This window comes from Schistocerca gregaria, chromosome 10, assembly GCF_023897955.1.
Source record: "Schistocerca gregaria isolate iqSchGreg1 chromosome 10, iqSchGreg1.2, whole genome shotgun sequence".
In the NCBI taxonomy this organism is placed as follows: domain Eukaryota; kingdom Metazoa; phylum Arthropoda; class Insecta; order Orthoptera; family Acrididae; genus Schistocerca; species Schistocerca gregaria.
Window position 1 is genome coordinate 148,571,582 of NC_064929.1, and position 24,804 is coordinate 148,596,385.

Below are 24,804 nucleotides of genomic sequence, written 5' to 3' on the forward strand. Positions count from 1 at the left end.
CGTTCTGGATGCTCCAGAGTATGAAAAAAGGCACCGGCGCAATGTCCGCAAAGTGCCTGGAGAAAATGATTATTGTTGTATCCACGGACCCAACCAGCCAACCAACCAATATGCGCACGCGCGCTCTGACGGTGACATCACTGGCCACTGCTCCTGTTGTGGCCATCGGCGTCTCAGGGCATTACTGCTGATGGACAAGGTCGCACCATGGCTGAGCTCGGGTCCGGAGCACCCTCTGCCTTTTGCATATAAGGAGGAGCGCTGGCTCCGAGACGGACAGTCTATTGTCGACTGTCTATTGTTAGCCTTTCGTGGAGTTTATAGCGGAGCCATTGCAGTGTGATATTTGCTATTGTATTCGACTAGGCTCAGTACACGGATTACTCTTGAATATTACTTGGACTTTTATTGCTGGTGCACGTTTTGTCAGAAATACAGATAAGTTATCTCCTCATTCTCGCTGGCGCGCAATTCTTGTCATTAATTATTTTTTGGCCAACAGACATAGCTACATCCTGGCTACAACCCACGCTTTATACAATTTGTGGTGGCTGCCCCAAAAGTACCGCTGAGGACATTGGGTTTGGGAGCCGTCACAAAAATTATAGAATTTGAAAACACTGGTTCTTCAAAAATGAAATGTGGCAGTCGAAGGGTGGGGGGCAGTTAATCTGATGTCTGCTGAAGCCGTGGCCACAGCACTGCACCAGGGGGTGAGCAGTGTTCTGTAAATGTGCAGTGCACGGAAAATGGTTCGACCACTGGACATGCCTGTGGGCACGGTGCATAAAATTCTACGAGAAATCCACCATTGCTATCCACTCAAAATCATTCATATTTGGGAGTTGTTTTCTACTGACCTGTCAGCAAGACCAATGTTGGCTCTGGAATATCTTGCTACCATGGAAGTGGACAGTGAATGGCCACGGACATTCTGTTGACATATGAAGCCCATTTCTCTCTAAGGATATCTCAACACTCAGAACAGTTGAATATGGGCAGCAGAAAATCAGCACTAAGATCAACCAGTACCACTTCATCCCGGAAAGGTTACTGTGTGGTGGGCTGATGGCATTGTTTATCACAGAGCCATATTTTTTTGAGGAGATGAGTCTTACGGGTCGTGTTACCTGTATCATCACTTGGAAAAGATTTGAGTGTCTTTTGCACACTAATGATATTCCAACCCTTCAACAGTGCAGAAGTGTGGTTAGGATCATTTTTATGGAAGATGGCCACTGCACAGCCAGCAAAACAGCTGCTGCAGAGGCATTTTGGAAATGCTAGAATAATTAGTCACCATTTCCCTACAGCTTGGTTGTCCAGATCACCTGATATTAATCCATGTAACTTCTGGCTGTGGGGTCACCTGAAAGATCTTGTGTTCAGTTCTCCAATTATGAACACACCTGAATAGCACACACGCATTGCAGAATGCATTCTGAATGTGACCCTCAAGACACTCCGATCTTTTGTAGAAAATTGTTCCACAATTTCAACTGATGGCGGGAAACAGTGGACTGGATATTGAACATAACTTGCACCAGTCTCATCACAATTAGAAATCATGTGATTTTGAAACTTCCTGGCAGATTAAAATGTATGCCTGACCGAGACTCGAACACGCGACCTTTGCCTTTCGCGGGCAAGTGCTCTATCAATTGAGCTACACAAGCATGACTCATGACCCATCCTCACAGCTTTAATGGCAACAGTACCTTGTCTCCTATCTTCCAAACTTCACAGAAGCTCTCCTGCAGACCTCGCAGAACTAACACTAGCATATCACTCTCCACTGCAGAGTGAAAATTTTGTTCTGGGGACAACCCCCAGGCTGTGGCAAACCCATGTCTCTTCAATATCCTTTCTTCCAGGACTGCTAGTTCTGCAAGGTCTACAAGAGAGCTTCTTTGAAGTCTGGAAGGTAGGAGATGAGGTACTGGCAGAATTAAAGCCGTGAAGATAGGTCATGAGTTGTGCTTGGGTAGCTCAGTAGGTTGAGCATTTGCCCCCAAAAGGCAAAGGTCCTGAGTTTGAGGACCAGTCCAGGAAGTTTCATATAAGTACACTTCTGCTGAAGGGCGAAAATTTCACCACAAAAGCTGTGACTAAGCCATGTCTTCACAACATGCTTTATTCCAAGAGTGCTAGTTCTGCAAGGTCTGCAGCAGAGCTTCTGTTATGTTTGCAAGGTAGGAGACAAAGTACTGGTGGAATTAAAGCTATGAAGATGGGTCATGAGTTGCGCTTGGGTAGCTCAGTTGGCAGAGCACATTCCCAAGAAAGGCAAAGGTTCCGAGTTCAAGTCTCAGTCTGGAAAATGGTTTTAATCTGCCAGAAAGTTTGATATCAGTGCACACTCCACTGCAGAGTGAAAATTTCATTCTGCCTAAGTCATTTTTGGTTTCTGTGTAGTTTTCGGCACAGGACAATGAAAACCCAACTTTTCCCATCGTATGTGCTATGACCTTGCCGTGGTGGATATGTTTACCTAACTAACAGTGCCACAACTGGGGACTGCTGCTGAACTCATGCAGTCAGGCATATTGATCAATACGGGCGGTGTAGTGTACAACCCAAACCAAAGCCATCACATAGCAATTCAGCTGTCTTTTGCAGCTAACCACATTCACACTAAGATGCTTACAGTGCCATCTATTGGTAAAATTTTCATTCCCTCCCCCACAAACAAACAACATTCCCCAGTCCCCCCCCCCCCCCCCCCCTATCAATAATACACTGTTCAAGTTTGACATAATACTGAACAGTCCTTCTCATTCTGCAGTATTTTGAAACTGGAAGTTTAATTATGGACAACCTTTAGCTTACAATTTGTGTAGTCAATGTTATCTGGTAGTGCAATGATAACTGAATGAACCACAGGCCTGTTATGTTTTGTGCATCCTATTACAACTTAATGTAAAAGATATAAACTGTGCAAAAGATTGTAGGTATTTAACAAAAAGGAAATAAGAGGGAAGAAAGAATAGAAAATCGGGAGAGATATGGTAAGTCCATTTCGCAGCACCTGGTACTTTTTGTCACAGAATTCACATCGAGTCCAAACTCCACAGCGAGTTGCCTACATTCTATGGAACATTAAGCTGCATTGTAAAGTTACAACTCAATTTTGCATACAGAGTACCTCAGAGCTAATATTATTATAGTATAACAGAAATCTATAGTTACCTAGACCTACGTGTTTGACTTGTGCCTGGGGTTCTGGAATTTAGCCCTAATCTGTCAGGAAGCTTCAGGTTTCTGTATGCTTCTCACACTTGAGAATAACCATACTGTCTAAGGTTGAGCACATGACTGAGCTTCAGTGGTTCTTAAAAGTGCGTTTGGAGTGGAAGCTGTGTTTTGGTAGACAGGGCACCTCAGTAGATAAAATATGGCACAGATGGAAGAACGATGCAACAGTTTTAGGGCCATGGGATTTTATTCCATAGCACACTGGTCTTTTACTTATTATCTTGGTGAGATATTGGCTAATTTGTTTGAAATGTTTTTGACATGAGATGACATTTTGTTCACTCTTATTTGTAGGGACAAAGAGAGAATTTGTGAGATTTGCAAAATGTATATGGTTCTATCACTTCCAAATGAATGATGATACAATTTATGCATGTTCTAGCCAAGGAAAATACAATCAAGAAAGCTAATAAATTATGAGAGGGACCCACTTGTGATTTATGTGAACTGCTCTTCCTTTTATCCCTCCTGAACCTACCCCTCTCTACTCCCTGAGGAAGGAACTACTAATTCCTAAAGTTAGCATTCTGTGTTTCTTTTACTTCTATCTGTGTCTACTGTGAGTACTACATATTTTGACGCTTGAAGATAAATACCGTTCAACAATTCTGTCTCATAATTTAAATATATTAAAAACAAAGATTCCAAGACTTACCAAGCGGGAAAGCGCCGGCAGACAGGCACATTAACAAAACACACAAATACACACACAGAATTGCTAGCTTTCGCAACCGATGGTTGCTTCTTCAGGAAGGAGAGGGAAGGATGAAAGGATGTGGGTTTTAAGGGAGAGGGTAAGGAGTCATTCCAGTCCCGGGAGCGGAAAGACTACCCTTAGGGGAAAAAAAGGACAGGTGTACACTCGCACACACACACATACACACACACATATCCATCCGCACATACACAGACAGGTGTCCTTCCCTCTCCTTCCTGAAGAAGCAATCATCGGTTGCGAAAGCTAGCAATTCTGTGTGTGTATTTGTGTGTTTTGTTAATGTGCCTGTCTGCCGGCGCTTTCCCGCTTGGTAAGTCTTGGAATCTTTGTTTTTAATATATTTTTCCCATGTGGAAGTTTCTTTCTATTTTATTTACATCATAATTTAAATACATTCTTTTGGTCAAGTTGTAAAGTTCAGATGACAGAGAGTTTCATTTTGTAAAAACATATATATAATCTAAGCATATGACATAATCACATCAAAACTCAAAATGTAAAGGCCTTATTCGGAAATAGATAACAGACACACATTCACACAAGCATGGTTTCTATTTCCAAAGGGGACCTTTTAGCTGAAAGCTTAAATGTTTAGTAGTCTTTTCATTATCCTGTCTGTGACTCAACACAACCTTTATGTGGTGAATAGCAATCTACCCTTTTCATAATATTGCTTTTAATAGTATCCTGACTTTCAATCATTCAGTTTTGTTAAAGATCCAATTACACAATATTTCCCCAATCGTAAGACAAGGCTTTTTTTTCATAAATTCATCATTCAAAAGTTACAGTGTCATTTTACTTTCACAGATTAAATTATTGCTGCCGAGTTAAAGATTTTTACCTCCTGTAACAGATTAATGCAGAGATCATCTTGCATTCACAGATGAAGCTTCAGCAATTGAGGCCACATACATGTTTATTGCCGGCCGCTGTTGCCGAGCGGTTCTAGGCGCTTCAATCCAGAACCATGCTTCTGCTTCGGTTGCAGGTTTGAATCCTGCCTCAGGCATGGATGTGTGTGAAGTCCTTAGGTTAAGTCAGGTTTAAGTATGCATTTTCAACTTCTCGCAGCGTAATGAATAATCCATTAAATTTCGGCGTGCAGCCGCGCAAATAAAATTTCTTCTACTGATGTTTAAGCCGTGTATCGTCCGGCCATCTTCAGAGTGAGTCACAAGACTGTGACTCGCTCTGAAGATGGCCGGACGATACGCGGCCAAAATATCAGTAGAAGAAATTTTATTTGCACGGCTGCATGCCCGAAATTTAATGGATTAGGTTTAAGTAGTTCTAAGACTAGGGGCTGATGACCTCAGGTGTTAATCCCATGGTGCTTAGAGCCATTTGAACATGTTTATTTTGAAGAATTGGGAAGGGTTGTAGGGGGACCAGTGACACCAACTCAGCTGGGAACTAGGACAAATGTGGGGAAGGGAGTAGTGAGCGGCTAGCAAATTTTATTGTGCAGCCAATTATGAGGAAGTACACTACGTTCATTGACTTTTTATAAAGATCTACTGTGTTTAATCTGCATTTTGCATGAAACCATTTGTAATCAGTATTGAATTGACTTTAAAATTGAAAGAAAGACAATAATATACATTTATGGAGGAAACTGTAAGATTCAAGATACGGGCCAGTGGTGTACTTACATGTATCGAGCAGCAATGCTGTCAACACTCGTTGTGAGGTATGACGGGCACGAAAGGGAAGAATGTGTCACAGCTTGTTCTACACAGCCAATGAGAGAGCAGTGGGCAGACAATGCGTTAAGAAGTGAGAGACAGAGGGATGTTGTTGCATTCTCACAATGATGTACATGCAGAATCTGCTATGTATTTTTTAACAAAATGGCTGTGTTCTCAGGTTCCACCTTGATCATAACATCAGAAATAACAATATATTTGGAAGAAATGGCCAAATACTTGTGACAATGAAAATTATAAATTTCATTGCAGGTCATATACAGAAATACACTGCCTCTTTTCTTGCCTCCCACTTTTTAGATGAAACTATGCTCCCAGATAATGATACCAGTGATAATGAGTGAAACAGTGCTACCACAGATGACTGACTTAGATAACAAGCAAAAAATGAAAATTGATGTAAACCATTTCTCTCTGTTTATTTTATTTCTCCTTGTACTATCAAAATGTAGACAATCAACAAATAGCAATAGTTTGGACAGAAGACGAGTCACTCTGTCGAAATATCATTCAAGAACGATGCCGATATCCAACAGCATACCCAACACCTCAAGATGTCAAGAATAAAGCTGTTGCAATAAATTGTGCATCTTTCTGCAAGCATATCAAATCAATCCTCCAAAAGAGACAGCAATCTCGACAGGCTTATGAATCTCTCCACAGAAACCAAACTATGATAAATATGAAATGTCCACCAAAATTGTGTAAGATAAGCAACTGATTCTACAGTATAAGGTACAGAAAGTCAAGTATTCTTGGGAAACAATCCAGGAGAAATGTTTATAAAATCTGCTATAAAGGAAAGGATGTCCAAGATGGAAAGAACTCAAAGAATAATTAAGAATACCTACAATACAAAATATTCACCTAGGATTTTTTTAAGAAACCTTCAGCAGTGGAACCAGAATGCCCAAATGTCAGTAAAAGCTTAGAACCAAGCTCTAATAAATTACACACTTCCAGTTTTTCAAGAGCCTGAAAAATTTGCAAAGCTTGAAAAATGAAAAGCATTTTGAAGGAGAATTATAAGGAAAATATTAGGCTGCAAATAAACACCAGGTTTTGGAAATGAAGTAATCAATATGAAATTTATCAGAATGTAGAAAAAATAAAAATTGGCCAGGTGCGAGAAGGACTCTCACAACAAGGGTACTGTACAATCTTAACCAAGTATATATGCAGTTCACACATTCTGGAGATTGGTAACGTCAACAATTTTTGTCTCTTACTGACACTGATCTAGCAAAATATCGATCCAAGGATCCCAAAACTTTCGAGAATGTTTTAATTTATTGGATAAAAAATGACAAAAGGACACTTTTCTTGTGTAATATAATTACAAATTAATAATTTTTCCATTTTTTCCTTTACTTATACTGTGAAATGTTTCTTATTGTCAAATTTCAAGATTCTAAAGATTCTATGTCAAGAGGATGTGACCTATAATTTTTAATGAATAAGTTTGTGAGTATCAAAATATGCGACATAAATAGCCATATCTTTCCACTGCAATGACTTAGACGCCTCAATTTTTTACTTCACCAGGAGACCATAGCCCTTAATATGTGACAAATTTCAACTTGACACATGTATCCATTCCTGAGAAAAATGGTTTGAAAAGTCACACAGAGAGACAGGTGGACAACAAATAATCCTATAAGGATTTCATTTTTACCGACTGAGGTATGGAATCCTAAAAATAATGAAAACGATGAGGATGATGAGATTTCTACTGTTGTTGTTGTTGTGGTCTTCAGTACTGAGACTGGTTTGATGCAGCTCTCCATGCTACTCTATCCTGTGCAAGCTTCTTCGTCTCCCAGTACCTACTGCAACCTACATCCTTCTGAATCTGCTTGGTGTATTCATCTCTTGGTCTCCCTCTACGATTTTTACCCTCCATGCTGCCCTCCAATACTAAATCGGTGATCCCTTGATGCCTCAGAACATGTCCTACCAACTGATCCCTTCTTCTGGGCAAGTTGTGCCACAAACTTCTCACCAATCCTATTCAATACTTCCTCATTAGTTATGTGATCTACACATCTAATCTTCAGCATTCTTCTGTAGCACCACATCTCGAAAGCTTCTATTCTCTTCTTGTCTAAACTATTTATCGTCCATGTTTCACTTCCACACATGGCTACACTCCATACGAATACTTTCAGAAATGACTTCTTGACACTTAAATCTATACTCGATGTTAACAAATTTCTCTTCTTCAGAAACGCTTTCCTTGCCATTGCCAGTCTACATTTTATATCCTCTGTACTTTGACCATCATCAGTTATTTTGCTCCCCAAATAGCAAAACTCATTTACTACTTTAAGTGTCTCATTTCCTAATCTAATTCCCTCAGCATCACCCGACTTAATTCGACTACATTCCATTATCCTCGTTTTGCTTGTGTTGATGTTCATCCCATATACCGCTCTCAAGACATTGTCCATTCCATTCAGCTGCTCTTCCAAGTCCATTGCTGTCTCTGCCAGAATTACAATGTCATTGGCAAACCTCAAAGTTTTTATTTCTTCTCCATGAATTTTAATACCTACTCCGAATTTTTCTTTTGTTTCCTTTACTGCTTGCTCAATATACAGACTGAATAATATCGGTGAGAGGCTACAACCCTGTCTCACTCCCTTCCCAACTACTGCTTCCCTTTCATGTCCCTCGACTCTTATAACTGCCATCTGGTTTCTGTACAAATTGTAAATAGCCTATCGCTCCCTGTATTTTACCCCTGCCACCTTTAGAATTTGAAAGAAAGTATTCCAATCAACATTGTCAAAAGCTTTCTCTAAGTCTACAAATGCTAGAAACGTAGGCTTGCCTGTCCTTAATCTTTCTTCTAAGATAAGTCGTAAGGTCAGTATTGCCTCACGTGTTCCAGTATTTCTACGGAATCCAAACTGATCTTCCCCGAGGTCGGCTTCTACTAGTTTTTCCATTCGTCTGTAAAGAATTCATGTTAGTATTTTGCAGCTATGACTTATTAAACTGATAGTTCGGTAATTTTCACATCTGTCAACACCTGCTTTCTTTGGGATTGGAATTATTATATTCTTCTTGAAGTCTGAGGGTATTTCGCCTGTTTCATACATCTTGCTAACCAGATGGTAGAGTTTTGTCAGGACTGGCTCTCCCAAGGCCATCAATAGTTCCAATGGAATGTTGTCTACTCCGGGGGCCTTGTTTCGACTCAGGTCTTTCAGTGCTCTGTCAAACTCTTCACGCATTATCGTATCTCCCATTTCATCTTCATCTACATCCTCTTCAATTTCCATAATATTGTCCTCAAGTACATCGCCCTTGTATAGACCCTCTATATACTCCTTCCATCTTTCTGCTTTCCCTTCTTTGCTTAGAACTGGGTTTCCATCCGAGCTCTTGATGTTCATACAAGTGGTTCTCTTATCTCCAAAGGTCTCTTTAATTTTCCTGAAGGCAGTATCTATCTTACCCCTAGTGAGATAAGCCTCTACATCCTTACATTTGTCCTCTAGCCATCCCTACTTAGCCATTTTTCTCTTCCTGTCGGTCTCATTTTTGAGACGTTTGTATTCCTTTTTGCCTGCTTCATTTACTGCATTTTTATATTTTGTCCTTTCATCAATTAAATTCAATATTTCTTCTGTTACCTCGTCTTTTTACCTATTTGATCCTCTGCTGCCTTCACTACTTCATCCCTCAAAGCTACCCATTCTTCTTCTACTGTATTTCTTTCCCCCATTACTGTCAATTGTTCCCTTATGCTCTCCCTGAAACTCTGTACAACCTCTGGTTCTTTCAGTTTATCCACGTCCCATCTCCTTAAATTTCCACCTTTTTGCAGTTTCTTCAGTTTTAATCTAGAGGTCATAACCAATAGATTGTGGTCGAGTCCACATCTGCCAATGGAAATGTCTTACAATTTAAAACCTGGTTCCTAAATCTCTGTCTTACCATTATATAATCTATCTGATACCTTTTAGTATCTCCAGGGTTCTTCCATGTGTACAACCTTCTTTTATGATTCTTGAACCAAGTGTTAGCTATGATTAAGTTGTGCTCTGTGCAAAATTCTACCAAGCGGCTTCCTCTTTCATTTCTTAGCCCCAATCCATATCCACCTACTACATTTCCTTCTCTCCCTTTTCCTACACTCGAATTCCAGTCACCCATGACTATTAAATTTTCATCTCCCTTCACTATCTGAATAATTTCTTTTATTTCATCATACATTTCTTCAATTTCTTCATCATCTGCAGAGCTAGTTGGCATATAAACTTGTACTACTGTAGTAGGTGTGGGCTTCATATGTATCTTGGCCACAATAATGCGTTCACTATGCTGTTTGTAGTAGCTTATCCGCATTCCTATTTTCCTATTCATTATTAAACCTACTCCTGCATTACCCCTATTTGATTTTGTGTTTATAACCCTGTAGTCACCTGACCAAAATTCTTGTTCCTCCTGCCACCGAACTTCACTAATTCCCACTATATCTAACTTTAACCTATCCATTTCGCTTTTTAAATTTTCTAACCTACCTGCCTGATTAAGGGATCTGACATTCCACGCTCCGATCCGTAGAACACCAGTTTTCTTTCTCCTGATAACGACGTCCTCTTGAGTAGTCCCCGCCTGGAGATCTGAATGGGGGACTATTTTACCTCCGGAATATTTTACCCAAGAGGACGCCATCATCAGTTAACCATACAGTAAAGCTGCATGGCCTCGGGAAAAACTATGGCCGTAGTTTCCCCTTGCTTTCAGCCATTCGCAGTACCTGCACAGCAAGGCCGTTTTGGTTATTGTTACAAGGCCAGATCAGTCTATCATCCAGACTGTTGCCCTTGCAACTACTGAAAAGGCTGCTGCCCCTCTTCAGGAACCACACGTTTGTCTGGCCTCTCAACAGATACCCCTCTGTTGTGGTTGCACCTACGGTACGGCTATCTGTATCACAGAGACACGCAAGCATCCCCACCAACAGCAAGGTCCATTGTTCATTGGTGGGGGGGGGGGGGGGGGGAGATTCTACTATTATTACCGAATTGATGATAAACAAGTAACTAAGCTGATTCTCACATATCTTTAAGGACAAAAGTAAAAAATCACTTGGATTCAATAAATACTTGTAAAGAAACAAAATAAATGGAGAAGAATTGATGCAAGAGAAAAGTTTTAAAGACTGAGTTCTCCATGGAAGAAAGAAAAGAAACACAATGAAACAATGAAGGAATACTGGAAGACAAGGAAGGAGCTACAAAAGATAAAGAATTCAAATTGGAATGGTCCTAAACAACAGAAAGAGAAACTGGAGGTGTGAACATAATTGCTTCTTGGTTGATGTCTTTCTTACAGTCAATAATGCCTTGATGTTGCAATTGCTGCCTCATTAATGTATACAGTTACATAAACTTGTTAATAAATAATTCACAAGTAATAATGATCATTCTTTCCTGTCCTCAATGAAACACCAATGGTTCTCATGCTCAGCTTTGACCTTACTTTCATCTTCACTTGCAGCTGCAGACTTGCCACTCAGTTTTACTAATTATACTGTATGGGCTTCTTCACTGCCTGCAGAGCGTCGAGGGCTGTAAGAGAGCTCACAACTGCGTCAACTGACTATGAAATAATGCAAGTGCTTTCAAAAGCACTCTTCTGTATTTAGATGCACTAGTAAAACCATTACACAGTTGGGTGATCAGATCTCACATAAACTTGAGCATCATATACTGAGTGAATCTTATGACAACACGTCCAAGATTATATTAGTTCAAGTTATATACCAGGTATGATCAAAAGTAACGGTAATTTTTGTTTTCCTTAAAGAATCTTCATTTGTTCATCAACATCAACTTTGTCACCTTAAAAGAATTCCCCCTCAAATATAACACACTAGCATCAGCACTTTTTCCAATCTTGAAAGCACTCCTGGAGCATATTTTTCATTATGGTGTTCAGTTCCTTCAGCAATTCTGATGTACTTCATCACTGGTGGCAAAACGGTATCCTTTCATGGTCCTCTTCAGCCTCTGAAATAGAAAGATGTTGCAGGGGTCATGTCCTGCAAATTTCGTAGCTGAGGCAACATAACAGTTTTTTTTTTCCAAATAATCATGAACAAGCATGGAGGTGTAAGTGGGAGCATTTTCATGATACAATTTCCATGAATGGTTTTACCACAATTTTGGTCATTTTCTTTGGATTGCTTCATGCAAATTATCCCACTGTAATTGAAGAAAGAGTCAGAGGAACTTTCACACATGATTGAACTTCTTGGAATTGTTTTCAGTCTTGGCTCTTCAGGCTTTTCCACTGGGAAGAATTTGACTTGGTTTCGATGTCCTACACATACACACACGTTCTGTCACCTGTAACAACATTTTTTAGAGTTCTCGATCCTTGTTGACGTCATTCAGCAATTCCTGAGCGATGTCTACATGATATCATTTATGGTCAACATTCAACAATTTCGGAACAAACTTTGGCACAACATGTTTCATTCTCAAATAATAATAATAATAATAATAATAATAATAATAATAATAGTGATAATCTGTAAAAATTGCATTGCACCAACCAAAGGATTTGCTGACATCATGAGCAACCTCTCTGACGTTGATCTGGAGATTTTCCAGAACCATTTTCTTTACTTCTGCTGTCTGTAAATGACGTGCTCAGGTCATTATCTTCTTCATATTCTTGACCCTCTTTGAGAAGTTTATATCACTCAAACTATTGTCTTACTCATAACAGGTTTGGCAAAGCACAGTCAACATTTTGAATGCTGTGCTGCACTTATTTCCTTTTTCAAGCAAAATGTAATGCAGTTCTTAGATCCACCTTTTTTGAAAGTAAAAATTTGCTGATCACTACAAAACATGTATAACTGTTTTGATTGTTAACAATAAATCAAATATTAAAAACAGCCAAAACTGCAAACATACACCAGGAACATGTGTACCAACAAGATTTTTTTAAAAATAAATCCTGTAACTTTCTGATCACATCTCATTTCAGACTTAAAACATTTTCAATTGTTTTCTGGGGCATTTATATTTTAGGCAGCTCCTATTTCTCTCTGCTATCCAAAACACTTCCAAGCCATAACACGAAAGTGTAAGTGACCCTTCACAACAGGGGGAGAAGCCCAATTGCCATTGCACTTTGCTGATGTCCTGTGTGCACATTTTGTTCATCATTTCTGCACATATCAACACTAAGCGCACACAGCTGCATGTTCGCTATCTACTAACTACCTAAATTACATTTCCTATGTTCACGAGCATCTTTTGTCACCCCAGGAGGATATTAGTGGAACATGTTATTCCAGAGAATCTCACATTACACTACAACCTTAATATATCTGCTTCTGGGCATTAACAGAGTTAACTAATAAACAGAAAATTAATAAGCAGGAGAAGGGAGTGGAAACAAGGAACTGGTTGTAACCACAGAAGATGTACTGATGATAGGATGTTTTGTAATACCATAGCTGTAATCACGCGAAACTATTATTAAATCTACAGGATTTGGTATAGGTTTCTTACCCATATCTTTCAGCCATTTCTTTCGCCTTCTGTTCCGATATCACTCTCCTGTCTTCCATGTCGCATTTGTTCCCACACAACACAACATCAGGGTCCTCACAGTAGGCATGTGTCTGAAAATCCGCACAATAAAACTGCTGGCACCAAAGCACAAAACCAAAATGTGCAAGCTTTATTCTGATAATATTATGCTTTTATTACAGTTCTGTTGTTAGATAATACTGTAGCAACATACATTTTTTTTAAGACCATCAGAAGATTTAATGTGAAAAGATGCTGAAAAATTAAAGAAAATTCCATGCATTAATATCCTGTAAAAATTAAGGAATAGCTTGTTTGCAAATATTATAGATCTTCCCTGGTAAAACATGCAGCATCCACCGCTCAGTGCCACAACCGTGCAGTTAGTGGCTACCTTTATTCCTTGCATTATTGCTATAATTATTTTTCTTAGTTATAATAGTGACAAGGTATTCAAGACAGCTCACATGATTAAAATATTTCTCAACTTCATCATCTCCACACATTACATGAAAGAAGTGATCAGTTGCAAAATCTGAATAGGTATTCAACTATGTATACTAATTAATGGAAAATCTCATACAAAGATGTGAAACAATTACTAACAAAGAGATAGAGGGGCTGGCCAGTACTTACCTCGGCTCAGTACAGCCGATAGATACACAAAAAACAACCGAAAATTTAAGTTCCTAGCTTTCGGAATAAATGTTCCTTCATCAGGGAGGAGAGAGAGGAAAGAAAGGGAAGAAGGGAAAGTGGATTTAGTTACTCACAACCCAGGTTATGAAGCAACAGGGAAAGGAAAACAGAGAAGGTAGCAAGGATGGAGGAATGGTTGTCAGAGGGAAGCCAAAGATATTCTACTGTAGGTACTGTGCCAGCTTCAAACCAAAGAGGATGCATACAGATGTAAGGAGGTGTATAGTATAAAGATGTAGGATGAAAAGATGCACGAATGGCTAAAGAGGAAAGGGAAAGAGGAGAAGACTGAAAAGTAAATGGGAGTGAGGTCGTTTAACGTAGGTTCAGTCCAGGGGGATGGCGGGATGAAAGGATGTGCTGGAGTGCAAGTTCCCACCTCCGCAGTTCAGAGGGACTGGTGTTGGGTGGGAGAAGACAAATGGCACATACGGTGTAGCAGGTTCCTAGGTCCCTAGAATTATGCTGGAGGGCATGCTCCGCTACTGGGTATTGGACATCTCCTAGGTGGACAGTTCGTCTGTGTCCATTCATGCGCTCAGCCAGTTTAGTTGTTGTCATACCAATGTAAAAGGCTGTGCAGTGCAGGCAGGTCAGCTGATAAATGACATGTGTAGTTTCACATGTGCCCCTGCCTTGAACTGTGTATGTTTTACCAGTAGCGGGGCTGGAGTAGGTGGTTGTGGGGGGATGCATGGGGCAGATTTTGCAGCGGGGTCAGTTACAGGGGTAGGAACTGCTGGGTAGAGAAGGTAGTCTGGGAATATTGTATCTCAGCTCTGGTAGACCAACACCTCCAACCTATCACCCGCAGACTCCCATCCTACATCAAGGACACAAACCACTTCCTAGAACGCCTTAAATCCATTCCCACTCCTCTCCCACCTGAAACCTTTCTTGTCACCATAGATGCTACATTCCTTTTCACAAACATCCCACACACCCATGGTCTCTCTGCCCTTGAGCACTACCTCTCCCAACGCCCACCCAAAGATCTTCCAAAAACCTCATTCCTTATCACAGTTACCAACTTCATCCTCACCCATAATTACTTCACTTTTGAAGGCCAGACCTACAAACAAATCAGGGGAACTGCCATGTGAACCAGGATGGCTCCGTCCTATGCCAACCTCTTCATGGGCCGCATGGAGGAGGCTTTCCTGAAGACCCAACAGCTGCTTCCCCTGGCCTGGTATAGGTTTATAGATGACATCTTTGTGGTCTGGACTCATGGTGAAGAAACACTCCTTAATTTCCTCCATAACCTCAACTCCTTTTCGAAACTGAATTTCACCTGGTCCTTCTCCAAAACCCAAGCCACCTTCCTGGATGTTGACCTTCATCTTGTTGAAGCTCACATCCACACCTCTGTCCATATCAAACCCACCAACAAACAACAGTACCTTCACTTTGATAGCTGCCATCCATTCCACATCAAACGCTCCCTTCCCTACAGCCTAGGTATTCATGGCAAAAGTATCTGCTCCAGTGACGAATCCCTCAACAATTACACCAATAACCTGACCAGTGCTTTCCTCTCCCGCAACTATCCTGCAGACCTTGTCCACAAACAGATCTCCCGAGCAATACATTCCTCCCCGTCCAACAACAATATTCCTACCCTCAGACCACACAGAAGCATCCCCCTTGTCACCCAATATTATCCTGGCCTCAAATACATCAATAAATTACTCCGCCAGGGATATCACTTTCTCAAGTCAACCCCTGAAATGAGATCATCCCTTGACAAAATTCTCCCCACACCACCCAGAGTTGCCTTTCGTCGACCCTGCTGCAAAACCTGCCCCATGCATCCCCCCACAACCACCTACTCCAGCCCCGCTACTGGTAAAACATACACAGTTCAAGGCAGGGGCACATGTGAAACTACACATGTCATTTATCAGCTGACCTGCCTGCACTGCACAGCCTTTTACATTGGTATGACAACAACTAAACTGGCTGAGCGCATGAACGGACACAGACGAACTGTCCACCTAGGAGATGTCCAATACCCAGTAGCGGAGCATGCCCTCCAGCATAATTCTAGGGACCTAGGAACCTGCTACACCGTATGTGCCATTTGTCTTCTCCCACCCAACACCAGTCCTTCTGAACTGCGGAGGTGGGAACTTGCACTCCAGCACATCCTTTCATCCCGCCATCCCCCTGGACTGAACCTACGTTAAACGACCTCACTCCCATTTGCTTTTCAGTCTTCTCCTCTTTCCCTTTCCTCTTTAGCCATTCATGCATCTTTTCATCCTACATCTTTATACTATACACCTCTTTACTTCTGTATGCATGCTATTTGGTTTGAAGCTGGCACAGTACCTACAGTAGAATATCTTTGGCTTCCCTCTGACAACCATGCCTCCATCCTTGCTACCTTCCCTGTTTTCCTTTCCCTGTTGCTTCATTACCTGGGTTGTCAGTAACTAAATCCACTTTCCCTTCTTCCCTTTCTTTCCCCTCTCTCCTCCCTGATGGAGGAACATTTATTCCGAAAGCTAGGAACTTAAATTTTCGGTTGTTTTTTGTGTATCTATTGGCTGTATTGAGCTGAGGTAAGCACTGGCCAGCCCCTCTATCTCTTTGTTAGCAACTATGTATACTTTCTGTCCTTATTTACCTTCAGTTGTGCAAATGATGTGAACTTCTAACATATATGATGATTGCACAAATGAAAATGCAGAGAATTAATCTGGCAGTATACTGTAAATTTCACATGAACCTGCCTAACATTATAGTTAAGTATCAACAATGGTAGGAAAAGATAGTGTCTTCTTTATGGTAAGTAGCAATCTAAGTTGCTTACAGGGATAATTAAAAGACACCTACACAGAGCTTTCGGCCACATCCTTCATCAGCAAAAGGGAAACAGAGAAATACCATTCATACACACAAGCAAGCACACCTCATGCACAGATGATCACCAGCTCAAGCCAGAATGGCATTCTGCTCTGAGCTGCCAGAGATGGCGGTCATGTGTGCAAGAGGTGTGCTTGCTTGTGTGTATGAATGATGTGTGTTTTTCTGTTTCTCTTTAGCCAATGGAGGCTGTGGCCAAAAGCTCTGTGTAGGTGCCTTTTACTGTCCATGTAAGCAACTTAAAGTGTCTTCTTTCTGGTAAGTAGCAATCTATTTTTTTCCTAGATTGTTGATATTCTTACCTGGAGTTTCCATTGTAACAGTTAAGCATGTTCAGTCAAACTATAGCATTAGGAGTTAGCTGGTTGATCTCTGGAGGTACCCAAGAACAGGAGGTGTGCAGTCCTTCGTAACTATGCTGTGTGCATATGCTAAAACTCCCTCCCAGTGATATGGTTTATAAAGTTTTCTCAATGCAAATGATCGATGGCATATTTTAGGGTTTGTGTCAGAGTTGTTGATCCCATTCTGTGAACAATACTTTAATGACTGACATGGTTGTCTTCTTCAGATGTACCCAGCAGTGACCTCGCATGTATTCACTGCCCAACTCCGATGAGACGATGAGGTGTTGCCAGTGTGGGCAAAACTTGGCTCTCATTCCACAACGCACCTCTGATGCACATTTGTTTTCCTGTGCTTGTGCTGTTATACTTCCAAAAGCACATCTTGCAGTGCTTTTTGGTGCTGATGAATGATATGATTAAATCTCTGGCCCCTTTTGGATGGCTTTGTAATTTCCTTAATCAATGTTGTCTTAAACCTTAAGCCTGATTTGATGAAGTTATCAATGCTAGTCCATCTTATGCAAGCCTCTTCATCTATGCATAACTATTGCAGCCTACATAAATTTGAACCTGCTTACTGTATTCAAACACTGGTCACCCTCTAAAATTTTCAATCTCACACTTCGTAGGCTAGCAAATTTATGATTCTTGACACCTTAAGGAAGGGCCTACCAAGTGAATTTGCTTTTAAACTAGATATGCCATAAATCACTGTTTTGGCCAATTTGATTCAGTATCTGTTGGTGTGCTGCACTATCTGCCCATATAACCTTGACATATTTCAAATGCTTCAACACCTTTCCTGTTCGAATTGTTTATTGTCCATGTTCCAGTTTGCAACTAGGTTCCACTCCAGACATACACCTTCAGGAAATGAAAAACAATTATATCTCATGTTAACAAATTTCTCATTTTAAGAAAAGTTTTTCTTGCTATTGCCAGTCTGCCTCTTATATTCTCTCTTGTTTGACCACCTTCAGTTATTTTGCTACAGAAATACCAAAACTCATCTACTGCTTTCAATGCCTCAGTTTGTCAGCACTGCCTAATTTAATTGACTACATTTCGTTACCTTTGTTTTGAGGTTCCATCCATGCCATTCAACTGCTCTTCCAAGTCAACTGTTGTCTCTGACAGAATTACAATGTTGTCAGTAAACCTCAAAATATTTATGTCTTCTGATTTGATTTATTAGAAATGGTTTGTGATGGGTATGTTTATAAAAAAAAAATTCTGCAGCCATCCACATTTTTCTTTAATTTATATTTTACAAGAAGCATTTGGGAAATGATTCTCATTTTCAACTGTGTTTTTCTATGTGCAAATGTGACTTCCTGCTTTGTTATATTCACTTCAATGCAATTTTGATATACAGGGAGAAGACAAATTCCAAATTGGCAGTCAGCATACGATTCCTCATCCCAACTTGAGACAAAAGTGAATCTAGCAAACCCTAGTCCCACTAACAGGTTTAATAGAAATGCAGTTTCAAAACAAGAGACTCTGGCAACTCTACAACTGTGTGCAGCATGGCCAAGAACAGGTAGCAACAACTCTACACTGTACTGGAGCTGTACCATTACCTCAGCGAGACGAGGCAATGCCTTGGGGGACAGATATGCAGGCTCGGTAATTTTCGAGTCACATTCAAGCCAAACACTATTTTCAGTTACAGTACCTTGAGTATTTCTTTCTGTTACTGTTACCTTTATTTAAACATTTAAGACATGAATTAACTTCTTACAGATGTAAACAACCACTTTGTTTTGTCCAATACATAAATAAAGCCAAAAGAGAATAGTAGTGGATACATCAACATCGTCTGTATCCAATGAGGTAGGCTACAATAGATTGTACATTATGCTATGTGCAATAATTCTATTCTGTACTTTTGTCATCCAGGCTCATCTTCACAGAGCTGGTACGTACAAAGATATGGGCAATGTTCACTTTAGAGAAGATAATCAAACCGACCACTTTGCATTTTCAAACATTTCACTCACTATATCATACTTTGCTGGACACCTGCATCCACCACTGCCGAAGCAGCCTGCACGTGAGCTATTAGGTTGTGTACATCTGTGAGTGAAGTACTTTAAACTTGTTCCTTTAAATGTGCCCACAAATAAAAATCTACTGGATTAAGAAATACCAAATCTGGGAAATGTGGAAACCAGAACAATGGACCATAATGACTACCTCTTTCCCCCAGAAATGCTTCATTTCAAAAGTTACAAACATTCATTCCAAAGTGTGGAGGTGTGCCATTGTACTGAAACCATAGCGGTCATGGAACACCAAGTGGAACCTTTTTTTAATGCGTCAGGCAAAGTATTGCAAAGAAACATACAATGCAGTGACACTTTCAACTTGTCTGGTAATAGGTAAGGTTCCAAAAGGTCTCCCTGCACGACTCCAGCCCACAGGTTTATGCCACAGCATACCTGAAATTCACATTCACAGATGACATGCATGGTTGTGTTCTGACCAAAATTGTCTGTTGTGGAAGTGGAAAATAACTTCACAAGTGAAGCTGTCATGTTATTTCTAAAATGTTCATTATCTTCCACTTGGTGCAAAAGCCATTCACAAAACTGTACTCGTCAAATATGGTATTCTGGCCGCTTGTATTGGGTTGATGTGTCATAACACAGTGGCAGTTTTTAATTGAACATCATTTAAACAACCCACCTCTGAGATATTTGGAACTGCTTCACAACATCATGGGTACTTCACCGAGGTGACTAGTGAATGGTTTCATGAATCACATTTTCTGTTTGTGGAGTACGTTTAGTCCTTGGACAGCTTCTGTACATCATTCAAAATCAAACAATTCCAAATTCAGGATGGCCTGTAATAATATTATGAAAATGATAGGTGCTACTCACCACATAGCAGAGATGCTGAATTGTGGATAGCTTCGACCAACAAGACCTTCACTTTGTTGTGCCTGTCTGCGACTCAGCGTCTCTGCTATGTGGTGGGTAGCAACTATCCATTTTATAATATTGTTACACTCTGCCCATTACTTGTGAATGAAGATTACCGGTTTCCCAGAGGTGTTGCTCCAGGCAACAAAAAGCATTCTGATTGTGATAGCACCTTTGAGGGCACTATGCAGCATATCCACAAGCAGCAGCTTGGTTATCAGATGCATCCAGTACCAAAAGCATATTCATTGCTTTCTTACTCCATCAGGCAACCACCCCACATCAACTTGACAGGACCAGCTATGGTTGTGCACTGCGTGGTTAGTAGACACACACATGCATTTTAATGGATCCCACTGTCATGTGATAGGCTACTGTCATGTGACAAAATGAAGTCCTACTTATAAATGACAAGAACTAAGGAAGGAGGGTGTGTGGGGGGGGGGGGGGGGGGGGAGGGGAAATTTAACATGATGAGGATTCGAATCCTAGCTCCATGGTGGAGCAGCAGTCTATTCAGCGAGTTATGACATCTTGTATTGTAATGCGGGGTGATACACATTCCTCTGTACATTCCAACGTGCTGCATTATGTGACAGTGTTTCCAGCTTCTCGTTTTCATACATGTGTTTTTAAAGTGCACCTGATATGATTTTCACAAATAAGCTTTTGTCTCAAATCTGGATGAGGAATCGCGTGCCAACCTCCAAATGCGGCATTTTTTCTTCATCCTGTACCGCAATAAAGCCAACATAACAAGGCAGAACCTCACATATCAATAACTTTATGAAAAAATGGCACAGAGCACAGAGAAAAATGCACTTGAAAATGGTAAACATTTCCCAAAATGCATTGGGGAAAATATAAGTAAAAGAAAATCATGACTGCTAGCAGAAAAGTTATTTATAAAAATAAGTCGTCATTTACTTCTCCTCCCTGAATTTTAATTTCTTCAGCAAATTTTTACTACCCTGTCTCACTCCCTTCTGAACCACTGCTCCCTTTTCATTAACCTTACAAATCCAGTTAGCCTTTTATGCAAGTTGTACATTAATTTTTGCTGCATTACTGCTATCTTTTTAACTCATTTGGCATTCTTTTTTAGATCCATTGTCACTAATTGTAATTCTGTCAGAGAATGGCCTGAGTATGTGCAATAAACGATGAAATAATGATGATGATGGCAGAAGACTTGGAATATTGTCTGAACAGAATGAACAGTATCTTTAAGAGAGGTTACAAGATGAATACCAACAAAAGCAAAACAAGGATGATGGAACATAGTCCAATTAAATCAGGAACTGCTGAAAGAATTGTATTATAAACAGAGGTACTAAAAGTAGTAGAGGTGTTTTGTTATTTGTCCCATAAAATAAGTGATTATGGGTGAAATGGAGAGGATATAGAATGCAGACTGGCAACATTGATTACAAATGTATGTCTTACGAAGTATTTTGCGAAGTTACTGATCTGTAGTGTAGCTTTGTTCAGTACTGAAATATGTATAATAAACAGTTCAGACAAGAAAATAACAGCAGCTTTTGACGTGTGATTCTGCAGAAGAATGTTGAACATTATGTAACTAATCATGAGTTACTGTATCAAACTGAGGAGAAAAGAAATTTTATGGCATAACCTAACTAAAGGAAGGGATCAGGTGATTGGACACAACATTATAATGTAATATCAATAGACTGATGGTAATGATGTGCATTTCAAACTGGATGTTCTTCACACTACAGTCGTTGTTGTTGTTAAGTGTGACACAGAGAGAAAGTTGGCGAAGTACTGTTCTGCACTGATAATAGTGAAAGGGATCTGAAGACTGAATAGTCTATGCCGACCTACAAAACCATATTTGTTCAAATATGGATCAAAAGTTATATTTTTTTACACAATTAAAAACAAAATGGAAAGAAACAGCTCTGCTTTTGTACAAGTGACAGATTTACAGTTATGTGGCACATTTTCACTTGCACCTTACACTGTGTTACACTCACTGTGTCCCTGGGAATCCACCGACAGCAACAGAGATACCTGAGGTTGGTGAGTGTGCTGGAGTTAACCGTGAATCAGCAACAAACATTACAACAGTTCAGTGCCCTCCTTCACTTTTCCTTAAGTGACTCCACAATAGATTTTTCCGAAACAGAACCTCAAAGTGATCTGTAACAAAATGATGCAGAACATTTCTTTCCATCAACAAACATTTCAACTCTCCCTAGAATCTCTTACATTTTCTCGAGGCATTCCAGATTCCCTGAAATTCCCCACTCTTTTAGTAAATTCAATTTCCTCACAGATTTCCAACTTTCCAGGTTTCAAATAGATATCGCCACTCTGATAACAACACCACTAATAGTGCACATATGTAAGGTCTGTGGAATCTCTCTAACAATCTCTGCTCCCATTTGTGAGCTCCTACTATTGCAGAAAGTCACAACTCACTCAGTTACCTCCAATGACACACAAACAAAAAACTGATCTGTGTTGTTGAAACACTGTTGCAACTCGTTTACTTTCTTCAGCTTAGCCCGACGTGACACGAAACATATTCAGACAGGTACATGGAAATCTCTGACCTTACAGAATAGTTTTTACTGAGTTCATTCCACTGTTTTCTCTGTTTACTTGTTTCTGGAACACATAGTATAAATGACTTTTCAGCATTAGAAGCAACTTTCAAATGCTGTTACATAGATGTTGACAGACTATAAAAAGAGTAGTACAGACCAAAATTGTCAGAAACAGCCAGCACTGTGATCACAACATGGTGTACATATTGTGTACAACAAGCAATAAATAAATAAGGTTATCAGAAACTTATATCTGTAATGATACTTTCTTTTAATTTAGTCTTGGTAGAAACAATGAATTAGGAAATTACATGCTAAGAAAAATGTGGAAAATGCTGGTTTTATTAACATGCTATATTTTAAAGATATACAATTATTGCATTCAAATTAAATATTGCACAATTGTACTACCTAAATCAAAAAGTTGCTTCAACTCTCCTGTTAGAGGAAGACCGTAAAGAACCATAATTACTTTCCTGCATGAAACAATGTTCATGGAAACAAGTCTCTGACCGCACTGACATTTCCACACAGATGACGGTTGGTTGATAATGACGGTCGATTTACTGACTCAGACTAGTGTTAAGGAGAGAGATCTCACAGGTGAAACTGACAGTACTGTAACTTGGTCCACAGGAAAGGAAATCTGGTTACCTTTTGGTTTCCCTCCCATATGTTAATCTTAATGTATAAGCAGTAAAATATTACATACAGCCAATTGCACACTATATACTGACCTCTCCTTGAACTCAAGCAACATTCAGTGTGTCTAAAGCAGCCCATAAACAGAAGCATTTAGATTTCATGCATTTACCCTCTCAGAGCAGAGACAGAATAAGAAGCATCACATGCATGAGAATGTGTGTGGACACTCAATGGTTGTGGACATCATCACTAATATGTACAATAAATTAACATAATAATATAATCTATTTGTTAGCATGCTTATCTCTCACAGGAGCTGTCATAATCAATTATTATTGCTTTTCCCATCTTAGACTTACTACAACTAAAGAATATATCTCAGCTGATGCTTTTATTTACAAAGCACCTTCTGTGATCATTCTAGAAATAAGGACACCAAATGTAAAGACGTACAGGGTGTCCCACCAAACCTCCCTGATTTCAAGGACCCAGGAGAGAAAAACCGCAGTAGGAACGACAATGAAAAATGCACCACATTGTAGGGCATCTCAAAGAATTTATATTCATGTGTCAGAAGTGTCAAGTATGGTCGCCAGAGTGCAGCATGGTTGCATGGAGTGAAAATGGTGACCCCGCAGCAGCACACGCAAGGAGTAGTGTGGTTTACAGAAACAAAATCGCTGATTACTGTGCAAAGAAATTATCGCCATGTGTATGAATGTGATCCACATGATGTGAAAACAATTAAGGAATGGTATAGGAAGTTTCTGGCAACAGGAAGTGTTCTGAAACATTCTGGCAGTGCCTATTATGGAATCTCAGAAGAGACAGAGGAGGACATCAGACACACGTTTCTCAGAAGCCCACGTAAGTCAATATGTGAAGCGTCTAGGGAACTTGATGTACCTCGATCAACATTGCATCGTGTAGTTTACTAGCATCTTCATACGTGTGCTTACAAAGTGAAAATTCTGCAACATCTGACGCCAAATGACAAACCACACCGACAACAATTTGCTGTGGAAATATGCAGCATATTGACATGGATGCCAGCTTCCTTGAAAGATGTTTATTCTCAGATGAGGCAACCTTTCATCTATCGGGAAGGGTTAAATAGGAATAATGTTTGGATTTGGGGTTCACAAAATCCCCATGTTGTCATTTAACATGTTCGTGATAGTCGTAAACTAAACATCTGGTGCGGGCTAATGCACAACAGGATTGTTGGACCATTCTTCTTTGCGGAACAAACAGTGAATGGGTCAGTGCATCTGGACATGTTGGAGCAGTTTGTGTACCCTCAGATACAATACTTGCAACCCAAAACTATTTTTCAACAAGATGGAGCTCTGCCGCATTGGTCAACGGCTGTTTGCAAGTTCCTGGATAGGAAATTTCCCAATCGTTGGATCGGATGCAGAGGACTTGTTGCCTGGCCACCATGTTCACGCAACATTATGCTGCTCAATTTCTTCATGTGCGGATTCAT

At 40.1% G+C, this 24,804-nt stretch overlaps 1 protein-coding gene across 1 annotated transcript in view; it reads right to left on the reverse strand.

The window, feature by feature from the left end:
* The window catches only part of LOC126293383 (ras-related protein Rab-27A-like), a 90,009-nt gene that overhangs the window by 12,053 nt on the left and 53,152 nt on the right, over window positions 1-24,804 (reverse strand). Inside the window, exon 5 of the mRNA XM_049986590.1 lies at window positions 13,227-13,339. Within this exon, the coding sequence (XP_049842547.1) occupies window positions 13,227-13,339 (113 nt within the window). The remainder of the gene's footprint in view (window positions 1-13,226; window positions 13,340-24,804) is intronic.